The 25,334-nt window shown below is 43.5% G+C and overlaps 2 protein-coding genes across 5 annotated transcripts in view; one reads left to right on the top strand and one right to left on the bottom strand.

Moving 5' to 3' along the window:
- Positions 1 to 3,710, bottom strand: part of LOC107396557 (endoplasmic reticulum membrane sensor NFE2L1) — a 22,032-nt gene extending 18,322 nt beyond the window's left edge. Inside the window, exons 1-2 of the mRNA XM_070546992.1 lie at positions 3,633 to 3,710; positions 2,999 to 3,093 (exon numbers count right to left, since the gene is read on the bottom strand). The gene's annotated coding sequence lies outside the window, so the exon portion shown is untranslated. The remainder of the gene's footprint in view (positions 1 to 2,998; positions 3,094 to 3,632) is intronic.
- The window catches only part of copz2 (COPI coat complex subunit zeta 2), a 26,898-nt gene extending 1,564 nt beyond the window's left edge, over positions 1 to 25,334 (top strand). The window contains exons 1-10 of one of the 4 annotated variants that reach the window (XM_070546994.1): positions 629 to 921; positions 5,551 to 5,619; positions 6,359 to 6,443; positions 7,921 to 8,012; positions 9,220 to 9,275; positions 19,231 to 19,308; positions 22,094 to 22,145; positions 22,458 to 22,550; positions 23,019 to 23,057; positions 24,770 to 25,334. In XM_070546994.1, the coding sequence (XP_070403095.1) occupies positions 895 to 921; positions 5,551 to 5,619; positions 6,359 to 6,443; positions 7,921 to 8,012; positions 9,220 to 9,275; positions 19,231 to 19,308; positions 22,094 to 22,145; positions 22,458 to 22,547 (549 nt within the window). In that variant the 5' untranslated portion in view covers positions 629 to 894 and the 3' untranslated portion in view covers positions 22,548 to 22,550; positions 23,019 to 23,057; positions 24,770 to 25,334. Of the gene's footprint in view, positions 1 to 628; positions 922 to 5,550; positions 5,620 to 6,358; positions 6,444 to 7,920; positions 8,013 to 9,219; positions 9,276 to 19,230; positions 19,309 to 22,093; positions 22,146 to 22,457; positions 22,551 to 23,018; positions 23,058 to 23,662; positions 23,696 to 24,769 lie in introns of those variants that run through there. The other 3 variants (XM_070546993.1, XM_054741924.2, XM_070546995.1) reach the window with 3 other exon arrangements.

Here is a 25,334-nt window from a genome sequence, read left to right as displayed (position 1 = left end):
CAAGAGGAGACCGAATGTGTGGAAATGTGGCACCATATATTGTTCTCAGGTGTAGCATCTCATTCTCAAATTCAGCTGTGAGATCCTTGTAATATTTTCTCATCAGTGCCTGGCATGATATCTTCATCTGCTCTTCAGTCAGGTCTGTCATGGTTCATGATGTTAAGCTTTGCTAATACTGACATATATTGATATATTAAATACATATGACATGAAATAAACCAGGTTCTCTCTGTGAATGTAATGTACTCTAAATTTTATAATCCCTGCATTATCAGCCAAATCATAAGATTGTCCGTTTTCAAGATCAAATATAAAGAAATTTAAAATAGGCTTAAAATATCTAACCAAGTCATTAACAATCCTCTAACACCAGTGTCATCATGCTATACGAAAAACAGTGGCAGCTTCTCATTCCTGAGATTACCACGAATCCATCGATACCAAGTTTGTCCTGGTCCATGACTGGGAAGGAGCTGCAATATCCACACAGAGTGAACCTGTTTTTACTGCGAGGTCCGCGAATTCATTGGTGGCGGCCGCCCGCGATAATAATTCAGATTAATATATATATATATATATATATATATATTAATTAGTGTTTTCACTGATAACACTAATTAATTTATATTTGATCTTGATGGTGAAACTAAAGGCGTTTAACACTGAACACCTAACATGAATGCAGCTTCTGAGAGCTAGCTAATATCAGCTAAAACTGTGTTCTGCTGCTGCTGCTCACCGTCCTTCTACTTGCTTCTGTTCAATTAACTTTTCCTCCTTCCCCTTCTTTTCTTTTCTGGAAGCCAGATTTCCCTTTCTTGGGAAAAGACATGACTGACTCTCCTGCCTCCAGCTCTGGCTGTCGGCATCTGCGATGTCTCATAGCTGTACATGCGGCCGTGCAGCCCCTGGCCGCAGGTGTGGACTAAACCACTTTGCACATTTTTAAGGGGTGATAGATGCCTCAGAGATTGTTCAGTTATTATTTTTAAGGCGAAATTCTATTTCTTAACCTCTTTATCCAGGCAAAGGGAAGTTTATTAAGACATTAAGTAAGTTGGGGGGAAAAAACAACAACAATAAAACATTTTTATTCAAAGCTGTCTCAGGGCCCCTCCCTGCAGTGGGCCCTGGGTAAACGGTACCCTTCCCCCCCCCCCCCCCCCCCCCCCCCCCCACCCCCAGTCCGATGCCCCTGGTGTGGCCGTGCGTGGGAACACCATCTAGTGGTAGAACGGTGGAACAGCAGCGTTATCCACGCGTGTTCTTCAGTTATATTTACCCATTATGTAGTAATGTCTGTGGAAAAACGGCTTTTGCGCGTCATTGGTGCTGAAACCAATAAAGCACACCTGTGACTGAAAGGAATCTGACGTTACATCATGACTAATCTGTTATTTGAAGGTGGAGCGTGCTCGCTGGAGGGAACGCGTTCAATCCTTCTGCTGTGCTCTGATTTGGGACCCTTTGTGGTGTGACAGACAAATCTCACGAATCCGATCCCAGTTCATATTTTATTTTACAACTACGAGAACCCCCCAGAACCTCCTCCTGTCATACATGCTGTGTTGCCAAGGTAACCAGAGTGAACGACAGCTCAGAAGAGGCTGCACACTCAGACATTTCCAAATGGAACTAACTCCAAACAGAACGACTCCTTAAATGAGAACGAGAACCTGTTACTCTACGATTTATGAAATTCCTTTATTTAGTCCTGACCGGAACCTCTACTCTGTCTCGACCGTGTTCATAACTTCTGCAACCTCGATCTCGCTGTCAATAAAGTTTTCTTATTCTTTCTGGAAAAACGAAAACAGGGAATTATCGCGTGACCCAATATGGCTAAGTGAGGGCGTTCCTGAATGTAAATGATGGTGAACAGACATGTGCACCTGGGTACGCACAGGTGGGATTTGTCATCAGACGGTTGCGAAGGAACGTGCGTACGAGAGGCCGCCACACGTTTCAAAATCAGGAGTACACGCATCCTAAATTAAATTTGTAGGAAGGAATATAGGAATGTTTGTACAAATGTTTTGATAAATGAGGCCCCAGGTGTTCTCAGCCGGCCCACACACCTCAGGTCAGCTGTCCTTCTATCGGGCCTCAAGGGCCTCCCTCCTCTCCCCCTGTCCCCCATTCTCATTTCTTCAGCTTGGAGAGGTTTGCACTTTCATTCTTGGCTTTAGAAACCCAGCGAGTTTTGAAATGATGGCCCCACGGACGCGATTTGTCTTAAGAAGGCGTTTTATTAGACTAATGAAAACCTGACTACAGATGCAGTCCCACTCCACCAGAAAATCTGTTTAAAATGCGTTCAGATTCACAGGTAAAGTTTACCTGGAGGGTTTCGGTGACCTGCGTTCCCAAACAAGTGGAGGCCATCTTAAACAGGTGTCCATTAAGTTCTCACGTTCATAAAACTCCTATGAATATAATGTAAATGACTGCTTTTTAGTGCAGCCTGCTAGCTAAGTCTTCAACAGTCAGCTGCTTGAGTTCAGCTCTGCTTTGAGCTGCAGCTTGGCGGGGAGCTGCTGGCTGCACACACCCTAAGCAAAATACTTCACATTGGTTTCAAACAACAGGTGCCTTTCAGACTGTGGTGGTGGACAATCAGCACGGTCCTTGTTGATCCCGAGCTGAGCCTTCCAGCTATGTGGGAAGGAGGTATCCACATTCAGCCACATGTATCCAATTCCTAGCAGAGCATTAAGGCTGGCTGCACAGCCAGAGCTGGTTGTCCTGGTGCAGTTACATCTGCAGACCGCAAACACATCTGCTTCTCAAAGGATGAAGATGCTTACCTAAACAAGAGCCATTTTATTCAGGTGATGCATAGGAAGTCTCCTCCCCTTCCGGTCGGCTCGGTCCCGGAAGAATGAAAAAATGAATGCAAGTCAACGGGACTAAAAGATCTTAGGTGTGTTCTTGCTGTGTCTTTCTAAATCCATGCTTTCGTTCTTTTTTTAAACACAGAAACAGTTTTGTTTACCTGTTTGTAGCTACAGTTTCGCCGACGGCTGCCGGCTTCTTCAGGCTGACGCTGATCCCGCTCTGCCTTACGCCCTGGACCTCACTTGTGTTGAACTGCAGTTTAAATGAAAGCTAATGATGGTGTTTTGGCTGCGACTTTCATCTACTTGAGATTTATCAGCCTGTAAAAGTTCGTAATTAGCATGACTACAAATCAATCATCAGCACGTCTCGCATGTGATGTCACCACAGAACCTCCTCTCTAGCGTAGCTGCTACTCACCACATGACCAGACTTATGGTGGTTCTCTCCTCCTGAAGGAAGGATTTTAAATTTGCTGAACTTACAGCCATTTTCCCTGTTTTTCTCCGTGTCTGGTTCGATGACGTCACTGTCGTGAAGCGCATTTGTAGTCCTGGACTTATTTTCACACAAAACCTAAAATAACTTTTCCCCATTTGAAAATAAGTGCTTTCTTGGTATCAAAATGTGTCGTTAACCCATTCACTGCCAGCCGTTTCCTGATCGCTAACGGCCTTCGCTGCCAGCGTTTCTCACCGTTTTTACTGTTTTTGTAAGAGTCACAGAACGTTGCGCGCTAGCATGATGTTGATGCCAAAACAACCAAAACAAAGAGGAGACTCATCTCTTACATCAGGAAGAAGCCGCGTGTTTCGAGCGTTATCCGTTCTTTCATAATCCGTTGTTGAATTGTGATCGGCAGACGCTTTTCCAGTTCACTTTTTTTTTACAGGAACGGCCCAAAACGATCTCCAAACACATGGATGTGTTGCTTCCTGATCATGTGATCTGTGACGTATGTGGATGAAGATCGGCTTCAGAGCTGAGATGTTTGTTCTCTCAGCGCGGGGGCTCGTTCCGATGCTCAAACAGTAAAAAAATTGCAAATGACGACTTAGTCGTCATTGGCAGTGAATGAGTTAAATTTCACGTACATCATTCGTGAAATCCACGGTACAAAACAAGCAGAATCAGAAAATAGCATTTTTAGCCTCGTTGACCCATGGTCCGGAAGTAGATGGGTGTGGCTTAGGCTCCCTATAAACTTTACACCATGCACAAGTTAGTGTTGGTATGAGGTGTTCTGCAAGGCAAAGTTCATGACTTCTAGGGAACCGCTGGTTGGGAACAGAAGCAGCTGTGATGTTGGTCTGAAACTACGTGACAGACAGTCAAAACTCACGTGATATTTATTAAACTGAAGTACAACATGTGTGATTCAGGGTGTAAGGCAAAGCGGACCAGCCTCATTTATAGCATCGCTCGGGGACCCACGAGCCGACCGGAAGGGGGAGGAGCTTAAGGGTCCAAACCAAACTTGTACATACTGCCTCTGCCTCATCACCAAGGCAGCACACGCTCCTTTATGCTTTGCACTGGTAACGGAACACTCTGTTTACCTCATCTGTGTGTACACATTAGATGTTTGATCGTGCAGAGAGGAGAACCCACCTGCATACTAGTGTGGTTTTCTTGATCTGAGGGTGTGATGCGTTTGAGTTAAGGTCGGGGTGAGTCTTCGTACCTGAGATCTCAGGTTACAGGGTATCTGCAGGTCCTTAAAAAGTCTTAAATTTGCTTTTCCAAATTTAAGGCCTTAAAAATCCTTAAAAATGACAAATAATCCTTAAATACAGTTTCCAAATGTCTTAAATTACCAAAGACCCAATAAACAAAATTCTTTTATTTCTATAAAATTTTCGTGAATTTCTAGTTAATGTTCAGCATTTTTTTGTGTATGATGTTGGCGTAAGCGGAACCGTACACATTCAGTTGGTTGTGAAAGGCGGCTATTTTTAGATGAGCACGCTCGTGGGAGTTTGCGCCATGGGGAAGTGCAACATTAATGGTAACTGGATGGCTAATCCCACGTTCGCGACATGGTTAGCACCGGTTCCAGGCAATAGCTGGAAATTATAGCTCAAATTTAATATAAAAAAATAGCTTAAATTTGGTCCAAGTGGCCTTAAAAAAGGTCTTAAAAAGTCTTAAATTTGGCTCCCTTAAACCTGCAGATACCCTGAGGTTAGGGTTAGTGGAACTTGGTGCATTTCTACTGTTGCTAAGATGTTGACCCGTGTCTCTGAATTGAAAGTAAATCTACACTTAAAGGATTCATAAGTAATTGTTCTTGTTCATGTTGTTGTGGGTCACAATCAGCAGTTACTGGTTGAACTGGTGTGGCTTTAACTCATTTCCATGATGGTACCGATGGGACACGTCATGGCTTGAGGGGAGGAACCGATCGCTTCAGCTACTTAAGGATGTTCTAGGTTTTTGGTCTAAGTTCTGTGATACACTTTGACTGTGAATCTTTGCTAGTCAGTGCATAACAGAACTTTGTCCCAGATCTGAAACCTCGTCAGTGGGATGACGTGCATGGACACGAGAACGAGTAGAAGGGCTGTGTGCAGCACTAACAGTTTCTCACATGTGGAAAGCCTCCCAGCTCTCTGCTGGGACAGCCAGGGGGTCTCTGCTGCTTATCGATGTTTATTGTTTAGAAGTGGAAGAACAAAACTGAGTTGTTATTTGTGTTTATGTTGGCAGGAACCTTCCCTTTACACTGTTAAAGCCATTTTCATACTTGATAATGACGGCAACAGACTTGTGTCAAAGGTAAGTTTTAATTTTGACTTTGCTCCTGCCACTTCCTGCTGCAGTCGCTCCGAAAACTGCACATGATGACAAAGTTACAAGTCTGACTTCCCTGTTATATAGCTGCATGTTAATTATTGTGCACTCCTTAAAGATGCTGAAAACAAATGAGCTTAAACATGGTTTTAACAACACCAACATAGTATAGCTGTAGAAATGTTGTGGAGATGAAATAAAAAAGGATGCTGGTGCAGCATTCTGGGCCAGGTGCCACAGAAAAGGGGCCTCCCGCGGACCCATATACAGTAGCAGCATTTCTACCCCACCAGTGCTAATGTGAGGGCCGGTCCTGGGGGGTGGGGGTGCTGGTGGACCAGGGACCACAGAGAAGGGCCTCGTGGGCCGCCTATTGTGTTCCACTGAATTAGAGTATGGGTCAAAAGATGTTTCAGCCTTTCTTAGTTATAACTGTGATGATCATGCTTTACAGCTGATGACAACCCCACATTCACAATCTCAGACAGTCAGAATGTTGGTTCCGTACTCTAGACTCAAAGTGTCACACTCTGATCAGCTGACGAGTCCAGAGCAGCTGCAGAGGGCTCCTGAGCCTTTAGATGGTCTCTCAGCCTGAGCTGGATTAATGGCTGAAATGGACTTTAGCACCAGATTGTAGTTTTTGCCGTTTCACCTGTAATACGGATTGTATGGAGCGTTGTTTTAAATTTAGTTCTCTCTCTTTCTGCGATTCCTGTCTCAGTACTACGACCCCGAGCTCCACACCTCCATGAAGGAGCAGAAGATCTTTGAGAGCAACATTTTCAGCAAAACCCACAAAGCAGACAGTAAGTCAGAGAGTGTGCGTGTGTGTGTGTGTGTGTGCATGCGTGTGTGAGTGAGTGAGTGAGAGAGAGATGTACGAGTGACCTGAAGCAACTTCTACCTTAGGTTGGAAGCAAGCGTTGCCATAGCGACGGCTGGCTGACCTGACTCTTGAAACTGCAGAGACGTAGAAAGAGTTCTGCACGTTTTTCTGAGATCCACCCAGCTGATGCCTGGGGTCTCGTATCAAACGTTTGTAGAACCTGTCCTATATTCCCTCCTACGGCTAAAATGTAGAATGTGTGCGAACAGTCAAAAGACTGATTTATGAAACGTGCGGTGATCTCTCGTTCGCATCGTCCCAGGAGCTCGTGTCCGTTCACCATTATTTACATACAGAAACACCCTCAATGAATCGTATTTGGTCATGCACCGTCCTCAGCACGTGAGGGGATTCCCTGTCCCCCCCCCCAAAATAAGAAAACTTTATTGACAGCAAGATGGAGACGCTGGCTGCCGAAGCACAAAAGAACCCAACAAGTTGCAGAAGTTATAAACGCGGTCGGGACAGAGGAGTGGTTCCTGTCAGGAATAACTAAAACTGAATGTGATAAATGGTGGAGTAACAGGCTGTTAAGCAGTCCTTCTGTGTGGAGTTAGTTTTATTTGGAAATGTTGTCTGAGAGCGCAGCCTCAGCCTCTTCTGAGCTGTCCTTCACTCTGGTTGGTATGACCAGAGGAGCAGAGGAGGTTCTGGGGTTCTCGTAGCTGTAAAGTAAAATATGAACTGGGCGCTCACGGAGAACTTGTTCCCTCCAGAGAGCACGTCCTGGTAAACCCTCCAGTAACACAGATCAGCCATGATATCATGTCAGATTCCCGTCGGTCACACGTGTCGTATTGGTTTTAGCACCAATCATGTAAAAATGCATTCTGGATAAAAGCATTAGTGGATGTGAAACACATCTGGATGACTGACATTCGGTGTTGCACTTCCTCGTTCTGCCACTAGATGCTATGGTTATGCACTGTCAGAGATGCTCTTACGCACAAGTACAAAATGATGAATACCACACAATGTGTAGAATTGTTCCTACGCAGGAAATGCGCACAGATCTGTGTGTAAGTGCTTTTGATAAACGAGGCCCCTGGTCTGATCCAGCCTTCCTTGTCCTCTGCTCAGTGTCCTTTCTTTTGTCTAGACGACTCCTCCATATCTACTTCCTACGGTAGTTTTTTATTCCACCTGTTATTCAAAATGTCTCCCTTCTTTTTCTCCTCTCACCTGATCCACCCATCCTTACACCTCTATGCTGTGTGTTTCCATGCTTCTCTCCTGTTTCAGACATATTTGTTCTCCCTGAGATTTTCTCTTCCTCCTTCATATATTTATTTCCATTCATCAGGTCTTTCATTTTTGTTGTAGCAAACCATGTAAATGTCAGCTTTTGTCTAGAGAAGGAAACACCGTAAAACTAATCAGTGTTTTATTTTCTGCAGATGAGATTGCGTTCCTGGAGGGAACGACCGTCGTGTATAAGAGCAGCATAGACCTGCTCTTCTACGTGGTGGGAAGTGCTCAGGAGAACGAGGTAGAGACCACTCGGCTCCTTCTGGGGTTTGGGCTGAGGCTTTAGCCTTTTAACCTCCACCTTTTTACTCGTTTATTCACGTGGACCAGTGAGGTTAGGATATAGTTTAAACTAATGAGAATATAAAAGTAATAAAATTATGGTTTTGATAATCAAACGTGATAATTAACGTTTAACAAATTTAAAAACTGCTACCTGGGTTCATATATATTCACCTTATGAGTTACCTTTGAACTGCAGTTCGAAAAGATCTACCGACCGCTAAAACAGCGGAGTGCTCGCCGGCCACATCAGTTAGGTGCATCACCGAGGACAAAGCAGGTGATGCGCCCCGATCCACAGCAGCGAAACGCATCAGGCGCAAATAAAAGAATAAAAGACAGAAAACATAAAAGGAAATGAGCTGACATGAACGATCACGTGTTGAATTAGTTTTTGAGGTGGCGACACCTAATTTGATAATGTTACTGTGGCCGTGCTCAGGAAGCAGATGTCTAGAGCGCAAGCTGGTTAAGGTTAGGATGGGGGGTGAGGGGACGGTTAAATTGCAAGAGGGTAAAGGTCACACATTGGTTAAATGTCCGTTTTACGGCGGGTGTCAGTACCGACGCTCTGGCACAGCGCGTTGCCTCCTGACGCGCAGGAGCTTGTCACCTGCTGACAGCAGGCTGCTGTCTTTTCCGAGGACTGCATCTTGCCGGTCATTATCACATGACAGCGACTAGTCGATGACAGGCATAAAAAGTCACTATAGAGCGGTGAAGTCGACTAGTGACTAGTTCATACAAGCCCTGCTACTGCTCCCCAGAGTGTTCTGCAGCATAATCAGCACGTTCTCTTTGAACTTGATATAAAATTTTCGCCTCCTCTTCGTCTCCGCACGGTTAAAGTTACCCTCGCGGTCTATCACTGGCAAATCAAAAGTGAGACGGATGACACAACCGCGCCCCGTACTTGCTTGTTACCACATTCCACCCGGCCACAATAAAAAAATGGCCATTATTCACCTGTGTGTGAATCAGCTTCTGCGCTTGAGAATCGGGACATCCTATGCACTGAGTATTGGGATTGGACCATTCTTGTGAACAGCATTTTTGACACCTGTCTAAAACTTTTGCACAAATAAATTAGACAAAGGGCTACTAGCCAGAGTCGGCCATGCTACATGCTGCTAATGTTTTATACGTGTCCTGTTTCTCTTCTTTAGCTGATGCTGATGTCGGTCCTGAACTGTCTGTTTGACTCTCTCAGTCACATCCTCAGGTACGTCCTCCTGACCTGAGTGTGTGTGTGTGTGTGTGTGTGTGTGTGTGTGTGTGTGTGTGTTTGTGTAAAGCATTCAAGCTATTGTTTTCCTGTTTCTCTTTATAGTTTATTATTCTGCTTCCGTACATTTTTGGCATTTAGCTACTTCCACAATTCTTCAACTATTTACACAAGTTTGGTATCAAAACGTTCAGCTCATTCAGCTTATGTCGGCAATGACTTTTGGTATGAAAATGTTATATACTTTTTGAGATATTCAGCTTTTTCTGCGATTTTTGGTCCCATTGAAATGAATGGGATTGCTCAATTTTCAGCTAAATCCTATCACTTTTTTGAACTCTTACTCTTTTAGGTTAACTTAACCTAGAGACTTCATTCAAGTTTCAACAACCTCACAAGACTTTCAGCTATTACTGGTTAAAAATCTTTTTGAAACCTACTACCGTTTTTCTAAAATCACAGGTAGAAGTTGAGAAGCCCGCAGCTGGGCTATTTGTTATTGTCAGAAAACTCAATCAAACGGGAAATATGGTAGATTCCTGTTGTGCCCCAGGATGCAGAATAGACGCGGACAACATAAGGAATGAGCCATCTACAGGATTCCCCAAGATCCGGAGCGCCGCAAACGTTGAATCATTGTAATAAAACGCGCTAGTGACCGGGCTAAAATGAAACTGGGGGACCCTGAGAGTAAAGGTTTTCACTTATGCAGCGACCGCTTCATATCAGGTACTCAACTATGTATGGTATTTATTTTAAATGCTTTTATTACGATTCTTAGTGGGCTTCCTAAACTTATTTTGGCGTGGCTTTTTCTGTCTTATTACTCATAGCAACAAGTAAACATCACGTAAAACGTTGCCTCGTGATTTCTGCGTGCTGCCGTTTACGTGTTTTATGATCACAGCAATTAACCGGCTAAGCTGTAATTAATTTTTAAGCAGTGGTTGATCAATTGTCAGATCACTCATAAAAAGCACTTTGGATTGCTATTATCTGTCTCACCGAGACGGATCTCAGACAGATCCTGAGACGCTCCTGCTCGACATATTTATTTTATTCACGGAAAAAAATCAAACTAGTGATTTCTCTTGGCGTTCAGTTTATACATTCAAACAGAACAGCGCTCTATTTAAACTACTTATATGTAAATCTATGTTATTTGTCCATCCATCCATTTTCATCCGCTTATCTGGAGTCGGGTTGCGGTGGCAATAGCCTCAGTCGAGAGGCCCAGACTTCCCTCTCCCCAGCCACTTGGGCCAGTTCCTCCGGGGAAATCCCAAGGGGTTCCCTGGCCATGTCCGCTCTGACAGCTTCTGGGGTTTTTAAAAAGTATCCCAGGGGCACAATAAGGGTCGGAGATGTTTAATCTATAGTCACTGCTATGCAGACGACACCCAGGTCTATCTGTCATTTCCACCGGACGACCACACTGTTTCTGCACGAATATCAAACTGTCTCTCTGACATATCAAAATGGATGAAATCCCACCATCTCCAACTCAACCTCTCTAAAACTGAACTACTTGTCATCCCAGCAAAACTGTCCATACAGCACAATATCTCAATCCGAAATGACTTCCTGTCTCTGGCTCCTTCAAAGGCAGTTCAAAATCTGGGTGTTGTGATTGATGAACACCTGACCTTTAAAGATCATGTTGCCTCTGTTGCTCGTTCATGCCGCTTTGCGCTGTATAACATACGAAAGATCAGACCATACCTAACACAACATGCCACCCAGCTCCTGGTGCAATCTACTGTCATCTCCCGCCTCGATTACTGCAATGCCCTTCTAACTGGTCTTCCAGCCTGTACTGTGAGACCTCTTCAAATGGTCCAGAACACAGCAGCGCATCTGGTCTTCAATAAACCAAAAAGAGCACATGTCACCCCTCTGTTCATTGAGCTCCACTGGCTACCGCTAGCAGCACGCATCAAATTCAAATTGCTAACACTAGCATACAAAGTCCGAGATGGTACGGCTCCCATCTACCTGAATCCTCTTGCAAATGCTTACGTCTCGGCCCGGCCGCTCCGGTCATCACAGGATCATCGGCTAGCAGTGCCTACACCACGCTCAGGACAATCCAGACTTTTCTCATGCATCGTTCCACAAATGTGGAATGACCTTCCAAGCGCTACCAGAACAGGGGCTTCCTTTTCAATTTTCAAGAAACTCCTGAAGACCCTGCTCTTCAGAGAGCATCTTCCTCCCTCTCTACCGTCCACTCCTTGTTCCCTACTCTTCATGACTGATGTCAATGTTGTTGTTGTTATTGTTGTTGTTGGCCTCAAGGGCAATATGCCGAGTATCACTTGTAAGTCGCTTTGGACAAAAGCGTCTGCTAAATACATAAACATAAACATATTTAATTTCTGACTATATAAAACGATTTCTTTAGTTTTAAAGTGTGAAGTATACTCCGACGGAGTAAAATCTGTGAGAGCCAGAGATTTTCCTTGTTTGAAGTGACTAAATACTTATTTTCCACTCTGATTTACAAATAAATTCTTTAAAAATCCTGCCATGTGAATTCATGGATTTTTTTTTCACATTCTGTCTCTCACAGTTGAAGTGTACCTATGATGTAAATTACTGACCTCTGTCATCATTTTAAGTGGGAGAACTTGCACAGTCGGTGGCTGACAAAATACTTTTTTGCCCCACTGCATATTCTGAGTTTTATTACACTTGTTGATTTTTGCTTCTAAATCTTTAAATACATTCAGCTCATTTTGACAATTTAGCTTAGTTTCAGCTTCACTTCAGCTATTCAGCAGCTTCAGCTTTTAGTTTCAGCTATCCAGCATTCAAACAGCATTTCTGCAAGAAATGCAATTCATCTAGTTTAAATTCATTTTATTCCTCATTAATGTACACACAGCATCCCATAATGACAAAAACACATACAGTACTTTTAGAAATGTATGCAGAGTTATTAAAGGAGAAAATCAGAAATGTCACATGGTCCTAAGTATTCATACCCTTTGCTCAGTATTTAGAAGCACCTTTTGAGCCAATACAGCCGTGAGTCTTCTTGATAAAGATGCATCAAGTTTCTCGCACCTGGGTTTGGGGACATTCTGCCATTCCTCCTTGCAGATCCTCTCCAGTTCTGTCAGGTTGGATGGTGAATGTTGGTTGAGAGCCATTTTTAGGTCTCTCCAGAAATGCTCAATTGGGTTTAAGTCAGGGCTCTGGCTGGGCCATTCAAGAACAGCCACAGTGTTGCTGTGAAGCCACTCCTTATTTATTTTAGCTGTGTGCTTAGGGTCATTGTCATGTTGGAAGGTAGGCCTTCGGCCCAGTCTGAGGTCCTGGCCACTCTGGAGAAGGTTCTTGTCCAGGATATCCCTGTACTTGGCCGCATTCATCACTGCATGATGCTGCCACCACCATGCTTCACTGTGGGAACTGTATTGAACAAATGAGCAGTACCTGGTTTTCTCCATAGATGCCACTCACCTCGTTTTCCCACTGAAAGCATCAGCGGCGCAGGACGGCAGCAGGATATTACTGCTTCAAATACAATCAATTATAGTCAATAGAGTGTTTCAAACCAGCTGCAATGCTGCAATTTTCAGGCGCGTCCCATAAGCGGCGCGTCACTAAAGAGAGGATCTAGTTCTCTTTTTGTCACGTGTCGATTCCGAGACGGCTGTTTTCACAGTTAACATGGGGCTGGGGTAGACAGGAAATCACACTGTTTCATTGTAAAATCCCCGGTAATTTCTAAGTAAAAGTACTGCAACTATGTAATTTCATTTATATGAAGCCTACGTGTGACCTCAACTTCTTATTACTCACAGCATCTTTCCAGAAGTTTAGCTGTGTGATTTTCATGACTTTAATTCTGGCAAAAAGTTCCATCTTGGCCAGTTAACTGATGCTCTTTTCATGTCTGGATAACTGCTCCCCACAGTGCTCACAGGAACATTCAGCATTCTGGAAACGCACATATAACCATTCCCATCAGGATGCTTTTCAACGGTTAATGGCCTGTATTTTGATACTGAGCATGAACAGCTTTCTTTAACTCACTCCACAGATTTTCAATAATATTCAGATCTGGGGACCGAGATGAACATTCCAGAACGTTGTACTTGCCTACATGAATGCTTTAATGCAGGGGTGTCAAACTCAAATTCACACTGGGCCGAAATGAAAAACCGGGACAAAGTCACAGATGAAACTTAATATTTTTTTAAAAAGTGACAGCAAATTTGCACGTTTTCCTTTATCTACAGATGAGATTCCCAGTCCCTGCACTGGCCACACAGCCCCACAGCATGATAGGCCCACCACCATGTTTTACTGTAGGTAGCAGGTGTTTTTATTGGAATGCTGTGTTCTTGGTCCTCCATGCATAGTGCCCCTTGTTATGCCCAAATAATTCAATTTTAGCTCAAACCTGCAGTCTGAGAGTGAAGTGCTCGGTTAGGAACGTATGGAACAATCAGGTCACTGATGTATGATGGAGATTGATTATTAAGAGCTTTATATGTGAGAAGGAGGATCTTTAAATCTATTCTGAATTTAACAGGTAGCCAATGTAGGGAAGCTAAGACAGGAGAGATATGATCTCTCTTTTTAATTCTCATCAGAACTCTAGCTGCAGCATTTTGGACAAGCTGAAGACTTTTAACTACATTCTGTGGACTTCCTGAGAGTAATGGATTACAGTAATCCAGTCTTGATGTAATAAATGCATGAACTAGTTTTTCAGCATCACTCCTGGAATGGATGCTTCTATTCTTAGCAATATTCCGAAGGTGGAAAAAGGAAATCCTACAAACCTGATTAACCTGGGATTTGAATGACATGTCCTGGTCAAAGATAACACCAAGGTTCCTTACTTTGTTCTCGGAGACTAATGTAATGCCATTCAGGTCAGGTGATTGGCTAAGCAATTTCCTTTTCTGGATTTCTGGTCCAAAGATGAGAACTTCCGTCTTGTCTTGATTTAAAAGCAAAAAGTTTAGAGTCATCCAATTTTTTATGTCCTCAAGACAAGCCTGTAATCTACCCAACCGATTAGGTTCATCAGGGTTAATGGATAAATATAACTGAGTATCGTCAGCATAACAGTGGAAGATTATCCCATGCTGTCTAATGATTTTACCAATTGGGAGCATATACTGTACATAGTAAAAACTGGGTACTGTAACTCAGTATATATATTACCTCTACTTGTGACCAGTAAGCTGTGATACTCTATCTAAATATAGAATAACACCTTGCCTGGTCTTTATTGTTTAATCAGAAGATTCTAGGATTCCTTATTTATTAGGGGATTGTACACACTTCTTTTTGATTCAGAAAAGAGTCAGAAACAGTAAGAATTTATTTTACAAACAATTAAAACATGACAAATTGGTTAACTATTATTGTATGAGTGGATGGAACTAACGGTGATGTGTGGAACCTATGTGAAGATGCGCTGTTGGTCAGAACTTCCGTATCTCAGAGAGCTGAGTTCTGGATGTAAAATAATTTGGTTTGCGTTAAGCTATGAGATTGATTGTTATCAAAAACCCACATCAGACGCTATCTGTGTGTCTACGTTACCCGTATTCAGAGACCCTCTTGGTGGATCCAAAAGTCAGACAGGTCGGATGACCGCTGGCACCGGAGGGCTGTAGAATACCGTGGTACCGATCCTTTCAGTCCAGAGATGTCTCGGGTCACGACAGACAGATGGATTCGAGCATCTGGGACTCTTGAGTCTAAACAATATCCGCTTGTTCTGCGGGAACTGTTTTGTTGTATCAGCTTCGCAGATGCCAAAGAAAGTTTTGACGACGTGTCAAAAGCTTTGGTGGTTAAAGAAGTTCTTGCTTCAGGTGTCTGGCCTGAAGCTTCTCTAGAACTGAAGAGATGGCCAAGTAATCTGTTTTTAATGTTATGATGTTATGATTGTGTAGCCAACCAAAAATTGACAAGATTGGATGTTACCAAGACTCTCAGAAACACGCCTTCTTTGATCCGGAGGCTCGGATCTGGGTAAAAGGTTAATTATGTGTCATGGACTTAACTTTACCTTACTTTGTACTTCTGTGAGTGCAAATGTTATGACCTGGTCAAGTAAACATGCTGAAACATTCATTGAGCACAGATTAATGAAATACTTCATTATTTTATAATTATTATAAGTAGCTATAAGCAAACGTTTATTTAATAATTATTTGGCTTGTAAATTTCAGAAGTTCATATTTAATTTTAAAATCTTCTTTCTTCTTTGAAGCGAGGAGTTTAGATATAAGGGTGCTCTGTGATGGACCTTTGAAAGAACAGGATGTCAATCTCATGATTCCAGGATGTCAGCAAGCAGTTCAGGATCTTGTGGCTTGTTGGCAGCTAGAATATAAAATCCACCTCATAGGACTGAATTAGGTCTGTAGATGACTGATGACCTGTAGGTCATCTGTAGGTGAAAACTGACCATTTGTGGACGTTACACTTGGGTGGCCACTATTTTCTCAGGACTTTGGATAAAAATGGAAGGTTGGATATTGGTCTATAATTCATTAGGTCGGTTCATTCAGTTCAATTCAATTCAAAAATACTTTATTAATCCCAGAGGGAAATTGATTGCTGTAGTAGCTCAGAATAATAATAATAATCAAGTCATCAAAGAGTTGTTGTATATTACAATGGCTGTTGGCAGGAAGGATCTCCAGTAGCGGTCAGTGTTGCAGCCAAACTGAAGAAGCCTCTGACTGAAGACACTCTTCTGTTGTCGGACAGTCTTGTGAAGAGAATGCTCAGGGTTGTCCATCATTTTCTTGATTCTCTGGAGAATCCTTCTTTGCATTATCTCCTCCAGCGGTTCCACAGTCGTCCCCAGAACAGAACCAGCCTTTTTTATTAGGCTGTTGAGCCTTTTCAGGTCCCTGCTTCTGATGCTACTACCCCAACAGACGATGGCTGAAGAGATTACACTCTCAACAACAGACTTGTAGAAGATCTGCAGCATCTTGCTACAGACATTGAAGGACCTAAGCGTCCTCAAGAAGTGCAGTCAGCTGTGTCCCTTCTTGTAAACGGCTTCACTGTTCTTTCTCCAGTACAGTCTGTTGTCCAGGTGAACTCCAAGGTATTTGTATTCCTCAACCACCTCCACTTCTTCTCCCATGATGGAAACAGTGTTTGACTCCACCCTGTTTCTTCTGAAGTCTAACATCATCTCCTTTGTTTTGTTCACGTTCAAGGTCAGATGATTGTTTCCACACCATGCCACAAAGCGCTCCACCAGCTCTCTGTACTCAGCTTCCTGTCCATCTCTGATACACCCGACAACTGCAGAGTCATCTGAGTATTTCTGTAGATGACAGGTCTCTGATTTGTACTGGAAGTCTGAGGTGTACAGGGTGAAAAGGAATGGTGAGAGTACAGTCCCCTGTGGTGCTCCAAAGTTACTGATCGCCTGGTTTGATGTGCAGTTCTTCAGCCTCACAAACTGTGGTCTGTTTGTCAGGTAGTCTTTAATCCAGGCGATAGTTGAGGCCCCCACCTGTATCTTCTGGAGTTTCTGACAAAGTACATCAGGCTGGATTGTGTTAAATGCACTGGAGAAATCAAAGAACATGACCCTGACAGTGCTGCCTGCTTTGTCCAGATGACAGTGGGTTGGTTGAAGCAGTTGGATGATGGCATCTTCAACTCCAACTCCATGGCGATAAGCAAACTGCAGCGGGTCCTGATATGTTCCAGTTTGCTTATTCAGGTGGACCAACAGGAGTCTCTCCAGGACCTTCATGATGTGGGATGTCAGGGCAACCGGTCTGTAGTCGTCATTGACTGATGGATTAGATTGATTATCTCTAGAATGGGGGCAGTAACCAAAGAAAAAGCATTTTTAAATAATTTGGTTGGGATTGGATCTAAAATGCAAGTTGAAGATTTAGATGAAGCTAATATTTTTGATAACTCTGAAAGCTCAACTGGATCAAAACACAACTACATCAGAATGAAGCTGGCTTGTCCAGATGTGCTTTAGCAAACCTCAAGCTGCTGTTTGTGCTGTGGGTGGAGAAAAGGCTGCCTCTGCATCACTCTCACATGCAGCATCTCCTTGTGTAAAGTGCACCGAATAGTTGAACGATGCACAGTGACTCCATCTGCAGCAAGATGATGTTGTAGGTCTTTGGTGCTGGTCTGTGGTTGACTCTGACTGTCCTCATCATTCTTCTCTTCTGTTTATCTGAGATTTTTCTTGTTCTGCCACTTGGAGCCTTAAGTTGAACTGGTCCTGTGGTCTTCCATTTCCTCAATATGTTCCTAACGGTGGAAACAGCTGAAATCTCTGAGACAGCTTTCCGTGTCCTTCCCCTAAACATGATGGTGAACAATCTTTGTTTTCTGCTCACGTGAGAGTTGTTTTAGACCCCATGTTGCTGCTCTTCAGATGATATTTGTAGAGGAGGGAAGCTTACAGTTGTTCCCCTTAAATACTCCTTCTCATAATTGGATTCACCTGTGTACGGAGGTCAAATGTCACTGAGCTTACCAAACCAATTTTGAGCTCCAATATTTAGTTCTAAATGTTTTGGAATCAGTAAAATGACAACAGTGTTCAAATGTATGCACCTGCCTAATTCTGTCTGAACAGTTACTGCAATTTCTGTAAATCCTGTAAACTTGTTTCACTTCTCAGATGGCCCTGTGTGTGTGTCTCCTACACGATATATTTCACTGAAATGTTATCATAAGAACCAACGATTCATACAGGAAAATCATGAAGATTAACGAGGCTGGACCCCACTAGTGATGTTACGCTGGAGCGGGCCGCTCGACTCCTGTGTCGAGCTTTCAGATCAGAAAGACGTGTTGATGCCGACGCTTCATTGTGACTCTTCCAGTTGAAGCGAGCCATCGGGGAAATGTCTACAATTGAGCTATGAGGGGAGAAAAAAATGTCTGCAATAGTCATCCCCATGATTAGAATGAAGATTAGATTGTAGGAGTTATCTCCCTGTCCACACCTTCTGAGTCGATGCCTGCTGCTGAATAGTCATTCTGCTGGGACAGTCACCCGGTAACACAACTACAGCAGGTAATATAATTAGTGACAGATTGTATATAAGCTCATGTCTATATCTAATATAAGATTTTAAACAACAAACTGACAGATTAGGACATAAATTTATTGCCACCTTTATTTCCTTGTGTGTTCCCTGCTGATGCGATGTTGAAGTCTGGCCAGCAGATATCACTCATCTTATTGGGTTCACATGGTTCCCAACACTGAACCAAACCACTTGGTTCAATGGTTTGGAAAGCTTTGGTTTCTCCATCACTACATCCCACTGTGAATGAAGTACTGTGTGTGGTTGCTGTGGAAACGGACACGGATGCATCCATAAAAAAGGGTGCGATGATGACAGGAACGTTGTGTAATCCTAACATGTCTGTTTATGTGGTGATCAGCTGGTTAATGACTGGTTTTCTGGTTCATGTCATCAGTTTTTTATTTACAAAAGAAAATATTCATATTTTTACAAAAAGTCGTGGATCTTAAAACATTCTTGCAAATGAAACTTTATTGTGGAAGTCTCATTGGATCTGGATCCTGGTGGCTTTTCTGTTCTAGCGACCTTTCTCAGTGGCCTAGTGGTAGAGTGTCCGCCCTGAGACTGGGAGATCAGGGTTCGATTCCTGGTCGGGTCATACCAAAGACTTTGAAAAAATGGGACCTAATGCCTCCCTGCTTGACACTCAGCATTAAGGGGTTGGATTGGGGGGTTAAACCACCAAATGGTTCCCGAGCGTGGCTGTGTCTGCAGCTCACCGCTCCCCCAAAGGATGGGTCAAATGCGGAGAGCAAATTTCGCGCACACACCTGTGTGTGTGTGACGACTAATGGAACTTTAAACTGTTGACACCAAGCCGCTGCATAAGTAGTGAACTAGCTCTGACTGACCTTCTTTCTGGGGTTTGAATCCTGCAGGAAAAACGTGGAGCGGCGGTGTCTACTGGAGAACATGGAGGGAGTGTTCCTGGTGGTGGATGAAATCATCGATGGCGGGTATGAGAGACGCACGTGTGTTCACTTTAAAAAAGAGAAAGGAATGATTAAGCAGGGAGAGAGGTTGCATAATTTACTCCAGAGCTTCGAATGAAACCTGAGCAAAATCGGATGGAAGCAGGGGCGTGGCTACCACTTCTTACCAGGGCCCACCCACTGAAATGGCATCCCTAAAAATGTATGTACATTTATTTTATTTTGGAGGGGTGTCATTTCAGGCTATTATAAATTGAAATGAAACAGACTTAAACTAAAATTTATAGTAGTTCTGATGTATCTATATATAGATAAAAATACCTGTATACATGTCCCCAGCGCCGGCGCTCCGCACACGCACAACACGCACAGAACGTAGGGCACCACGCCGGGGAAGGGGCACCAAACGCAAGCTTATGAAAAAAATAATATATATATGATAAAGACAGATTTCAATTAAAAGATGTGCAAAGCAAGTTAACAGCATGTTTACAGAGAGAAAACAATACAAAAAGGAAAGGAGATGGACCGTGTCCACTTTGCACTCTCTGTCTGGGACGTCCGGACTGCGGGTTCTTGTATTGATGAAAATGTCCGGCTTTTCATCCAGGAGCAGGGAGCGAATTATGGGGGAGCTGTATATCCTACACATCCAGGGGAGCCGGAAAAAGTTTTCTAACTATATGACATCACAAAGCTTTTGTACTTAGGGCACCAAAATAGCTAGCAACAGCCCTGCATGTCCCAGTGCCCAGTTTAACAGTGCAATTTAATGATTCCACTTGTGGCCAGAGCGCACTCGCTCACCTTCCTTCTGCTCTGCGTAAACCTGAACTGGTCGCTTGTGTGCAATCAAATGTCTCGCTGCCACATGGACTGGAATAACAAATTCTGCAGTAACATGAGTTGTGGTGAGGTTCATGACGAGGCACAGACTGGAGCGCACTTGTGTCCCAAAACAGAAGCTAATATCTTAATTTGGCCTTGAATGAAAAATGTTGTTATAAAACCTCTTATATGCTGTAATCACGGAGGAGGCGCTGCTCCTTTCTGCCTTCGGTCTGACGGCACAGCGCCGGAGTTTACGCAGCGTGCGCTCTGTCTGAATCAGAGTGTGTGTGCGGCACAGCTCCATGAGCCGCTCCAGTCATTGCGTCTCGTTGTTGGCACTACGTGAACCAATGTTGTAAAATCACTCACTCCCACATGTGTGCACCTGCGGGCCGAAGTTCTGCTGGAACGCATATGACCTGTGTGACAGGCGCACTCTGAATAACGCAGTGACACATTTAGAATGCTGTCCCAGTGTGATGTAATAACGCTTTAATGCTCTTTTCTTAATTTATTTGTTGTTCTGTGTGTGACGTTTACAATGTCTGCACACCTGCATGAGGCAGGGTGTTAATTACAACCTGTGGGGAGGATTGACCCCCTTCAGATTTCTCCGTCAGCGATTAAAAAATGATCACATACGGAAAATGTCTTGCAATGAGAGCGTGCGCAGGCCAGAGAGCTCGGAGCGCATTGTGGTTCACAAGCCAATAGAAAAATGTTATGATGCAGAATGCACATGCGAAGGACACACACACACACACACACACACGTATATATATACTAGGGATGAGCGAGTAAACCACTATCTGTATCTGTACTCGGAATGGGCGTGTCATAACCCGGAAGTGGGCGTGGTTTAACCGGAAGTGGGTGTGGTTTCCATCAATATATTATTTTACGTCTGAAATTGATATGGAATGATCAGAAGTTGATATGTGTATTGTTTATTTGAAAACTATTTACAGAGCAGCCTCAGAATTGAGATTAAATATTTTTGACCACAATAGTAAAGAAACTATTACAGAACAAGTGTTTCAATAAAATCAGAACATTAATATTTAAGTGCATGGATTAATACATCTGAACTCATGCAGTAGAAACTAGGAAATATGAGATGCTAGTACCAGACACATTATATATATTTTTTTATTTTAATTTGATTAAACTGTTTTTTTTCTTAACGTTCTTGGCATTTTGCCACACAAAGTTAAACAAAACAATGTTGGTTAAGGTGTGTGTGTCTGAGAGAGAGGGAGAGAGATGGAGTTAAAATTAAAATAAAAAACCTGACCGGAGCGGAGGTAGTGAGTGACTGACGCAGCACGTCAGCTCTGTCTTGTCAAATGCACCATGTAAGTTACGAAAAAAGTAACTTTAAATATTCAACCGAAAAAGAGGCGAGCTGAAGAAAACCTAGGGAAAACTGAAGAAACGTGAGCAACAGTGAAGCAATCACAGCGAGATCCGTTACTGTCTATGTGTGTGCGTGGATGAGCCGGACGGACTGAGCTCCCGGCTGGCTAGAGAGTTTTGTGTGTAGGGAGGGGCGGGCGCTCTATGTGACTGACCAATCACAGAGCGTGAAGACAGTCAGTTAGCCAATGACGATTTTCCTTCAGCACGATTACAGATATTTACGAGTTTTACTCGTTTCATGCTCGTATTCGTCAAAAATACTTTATCCGTACCGGATACTCGTCTGAAACGAGTATCCGGCTCATCCCTAATATATATACACACACACACACTTGTTTTAACTTACATTTATCGGGCCCACCCACAAATGAGTTTTTGGCTACACCACTGGATGGAAGAGGCTGAAGCACAACTATGGAAACCCAGAGGGCACTGCAAGAAGCCAAATGTCTGAGGCACTGAACAGTGCCATGAACTTCATGGACAGGACCACGTTGTTTCCAGCGGAGACAAACTCGCCTAGCCCCGGCTCACCTGATGAGTTGTTTTGTGTTTCCAGGGTGATCCTAGAAAGTGACCCCCAGCAGGTGCTCCAGAAAGTCAACTACAGGGTAGGATGACTGTTGGTCTCTTCTGTGTACCAGTCATATTTGTAGGAACGTCCCATAAGTAGCAGGTTGTGGCTGTCAGGCCAAATCCTCGTATCTCCAGACATGTGACTGCTCACCAGCTGGATCTTCTCTAATCAATCAGAGAAGATGACCCAGGAGTGGGTTCATGCAGAACATGATTATGGAGATACCAGGTTTTTGTCTGACAGCTAGGATGTGAGGACAAAACTGAAGCAGCACATGTTTCCTCGCTTGTCCCTGCCTCACCTGTCTGTCTCTCCTTCTCCCTGTCTGTCCTCTGATTGGTGTCAGCTTTTGTCAGAGCCAGCCTATGGCTTCGTCCTGTTTGATTACATCACCGGTAACCTAGAGGCTCAGACAGACAGGAGCCAGCTGCTGTAGACAGTGGGTGGACCAAGGGTGTATCGATGAGCCAGCATGTAGACTAACGCCTGAGATTGTAGTGCTTCATCCTGCTGGTGCTAATAGCCTTCACCTTTTATTGGTGGGGGCTTGTTGTGTGCAGAACCTGCTCCGTGTGAATGTGACTTACTGACAGGTGGACATGTCCCACATGTCCACCACCATGAAGACGCCAGCAGCTTCAGGAAGGTTGAAGTGTCCCATTCTAAAGCATGTGGGAATGTTCCTAGTACAGCTTAGTGTGTGTGTGTGTGTGTGTGTGTGTGTGTGTGTGTGTGTGTGTGTGTGTGTGTGTGTGTGTGTGTGTGTGTGTGTGTGTGTGTGTGTGTGTGTGTGTGTGTGTGTGTGTGTGCGCGCGTGTGCTTGTGCGTGTGTGTGTGTGTGTGTGAGTGAAAGAGGTACTTTTGTAGCTTTCCGTTGTGTACATATTGATGTTGTTTTCTTTAACAGGCTGATGAGAATCCATTAACAGAACAAAGTGTGGCTCAGGTGAGACACACACACACACACACACACACACACACACACACACACATTAAAAGGTGACCTTGTCTAGGTTGGAGCCGTTTGGTTCGACTCTGAAGCATTTTAGCACAGTTTGAGTTTTTTTTTTAGGCTAAGTTAGGGCGGAGAGAGGCAACAGCGTCCTCTGGAGTCACAGGTTCTGGTGGTTACAGCAGGTGGTGTAACACCTCCATTAAAATCACAGGAATGCTCCCCAGGGGAGGAGGACCCAGATTTGTTGACCTGCTCTATTCAGACTCTGAAATGTGACTCTTTTAGGTCTCCATGGTAACCAAATCACTAGTAACAAGGAGTCAAACAATAGATGGAGAACTCTGATGGCCACAATGTACCAAACATGCTGCTCACACACACACACACACACACACACACACACACACACACACACACACACACACACACACACACACACACGCGCGCGCACAAACCACAGCTCTTTGTGTCTGAATGCTACATCTAACATCGTGTTCTCCTTCCTTGGAGTAAACATTTGAGACTTTTGTTCTGACCTGATGACTTGTTTGCATGCACACTAAGTTTTTGTTTGCTTGCTGCTTTAACCCTAACAGCACCTGACAGAGAAACTGGCCCTGACCACTAATGTAAGTCTCTGCTAACTGCTCTATCAGCCTCTGATGGTTACGGTCTGCAGGATCACAGATCCAGCAGCTGTTCCTGAGCTCCGAGTCCTCCTGCATGTTCCTTTTCTGCCCAGGTTAAAGGTGACACGTGTTGCAGAACATTTAAAAGCAGGTTCCAGTTGCATAAACAACTTGATCTGCTCCTGATCTGACTGAAGACTTCTCCTGCCCCCTGCTGTTGAAAGACAGTACTGCAGTGGCAGTTTGTTTCTCATATATAAAGTTTAAATCACCCGTAACTCTCTGGAGGCAGGCGTTACTGGTTAGCAACGTTAAAACCTTCCTACCTGGTTACTCCACACACGTCTCTCATGAGCATTTTTAACTCAGCAGTACCATGAAGACTTAGTTGTTCGTCCTTTTATCAACACTTATTTAGAGCCTGAGAGGGTTAAGCTCATTCAGTCACAGAGCTGCTGGTAACTTGATTTTACTTAAAGTCATTATAACTTTTACAGCGTTCCACTCTAACGTTCTGCTGACGTGTCAGGTCTTATAATAATAATAATAATAATAATAATAATAATAATAATAATAACGTAGTTATCTCATGACGTTAGTTTTCTGCACCTTACACTTAGTAACTCCTGGTTAACCTTCCTACCTCATCTGTTTTAGAACCAGTTTCACAGCTTTCATTCTGGTCGTTACCAGTTTTCACTGCTTTAGTTGCAGTTGTTACACTCAGTAATTCCTGGTTAATATTTTTATTCACACAAAATACACTGTAGTTCGCTGTGATTCGTTGTTGCACCTTTCACCGCTCTAGTTTTAGTCTCGTTGCACTTTTAGCAACAGTGTTTTCACCTGCTGGGTATTTCCTGGCTGACCACATTCAGTTCTCTTTACAATCTTTAATTGACATGTTAATTCTCTAATTGTAGTCATTTTTATGTTATCCCATTGCTCATTTCTTGTTTTTTGTCTCTTTAATGCTGTAAAGCACAATGTGTTGCCTTTGTGTGTGAAATGTGCTACATAAGTAAAGCTGTCCTGTGTAATAATAATAACGACACACTTGTTTGTGTGTTTCAGGTTTTACAGTCGGCTAAAGAGCAGATCAAATGGTCCATACTGAAATGACGAGCCCAGATAAAGAGTGACTCAATGAGCCAGTCAGACAGTCTGCTGGTGTTTTTTCTCTTATGATGTTTTCATCCACTGTGTGAAACGTGTCAGCTTCTCAGGTTTGGGCTGAGTGACTAGGAGATAGACGAGCAAGTCAGTAACCAGACCGGCTGTCAGGATAAACTAAAGGTGTGTAGGAGCCTGGACAGGTGATGTCAACAGCGCTGCTTCATGAGGGACGCCCAGACCCCCCCCCCCCCCCCCTCCTGCCAGTATACACTTAAATCAACATGTAGCACAAAGATGTCCGAGCTAATGTCTCATAAACACCAGGAAGCAGCTTCATGACACTACGAGGCTTTCTCTACAGCTCATGCACTTCTGAAGCTTTTGTCTATGATATTTACGTGTAAAAAGCATTTTGGAGTGGAGGTTGGAGTGAATATTTCTAGATAATGTTACAGATTATTTTCTTAGCCCAGCTTGTTGCTACCATGTTACTGATGATTGATTAATAAAAAAACTGTATTTA

Source organism: Nothobranchius furzeri, chromosome 18, assembly GCF_043380555.1.
Source record: "Nothobranchius furzeri strain GRZ-AD chromosome 18, NfurGRZ-RIMD1, whole genome shotgun sequence".
NCBI classification, from domain to species: Eukaryota; Metazoa; Chordata; class Actinopteri; order Cyprinodontiformes; family Nothobranchiidae; genus Nothobranchius; species Nothobranchius furzeri.
Note: the sequence above shows the minus strand (reverse complement) of the source record. Positions and strands in the feature narration are given on the sequence as shown.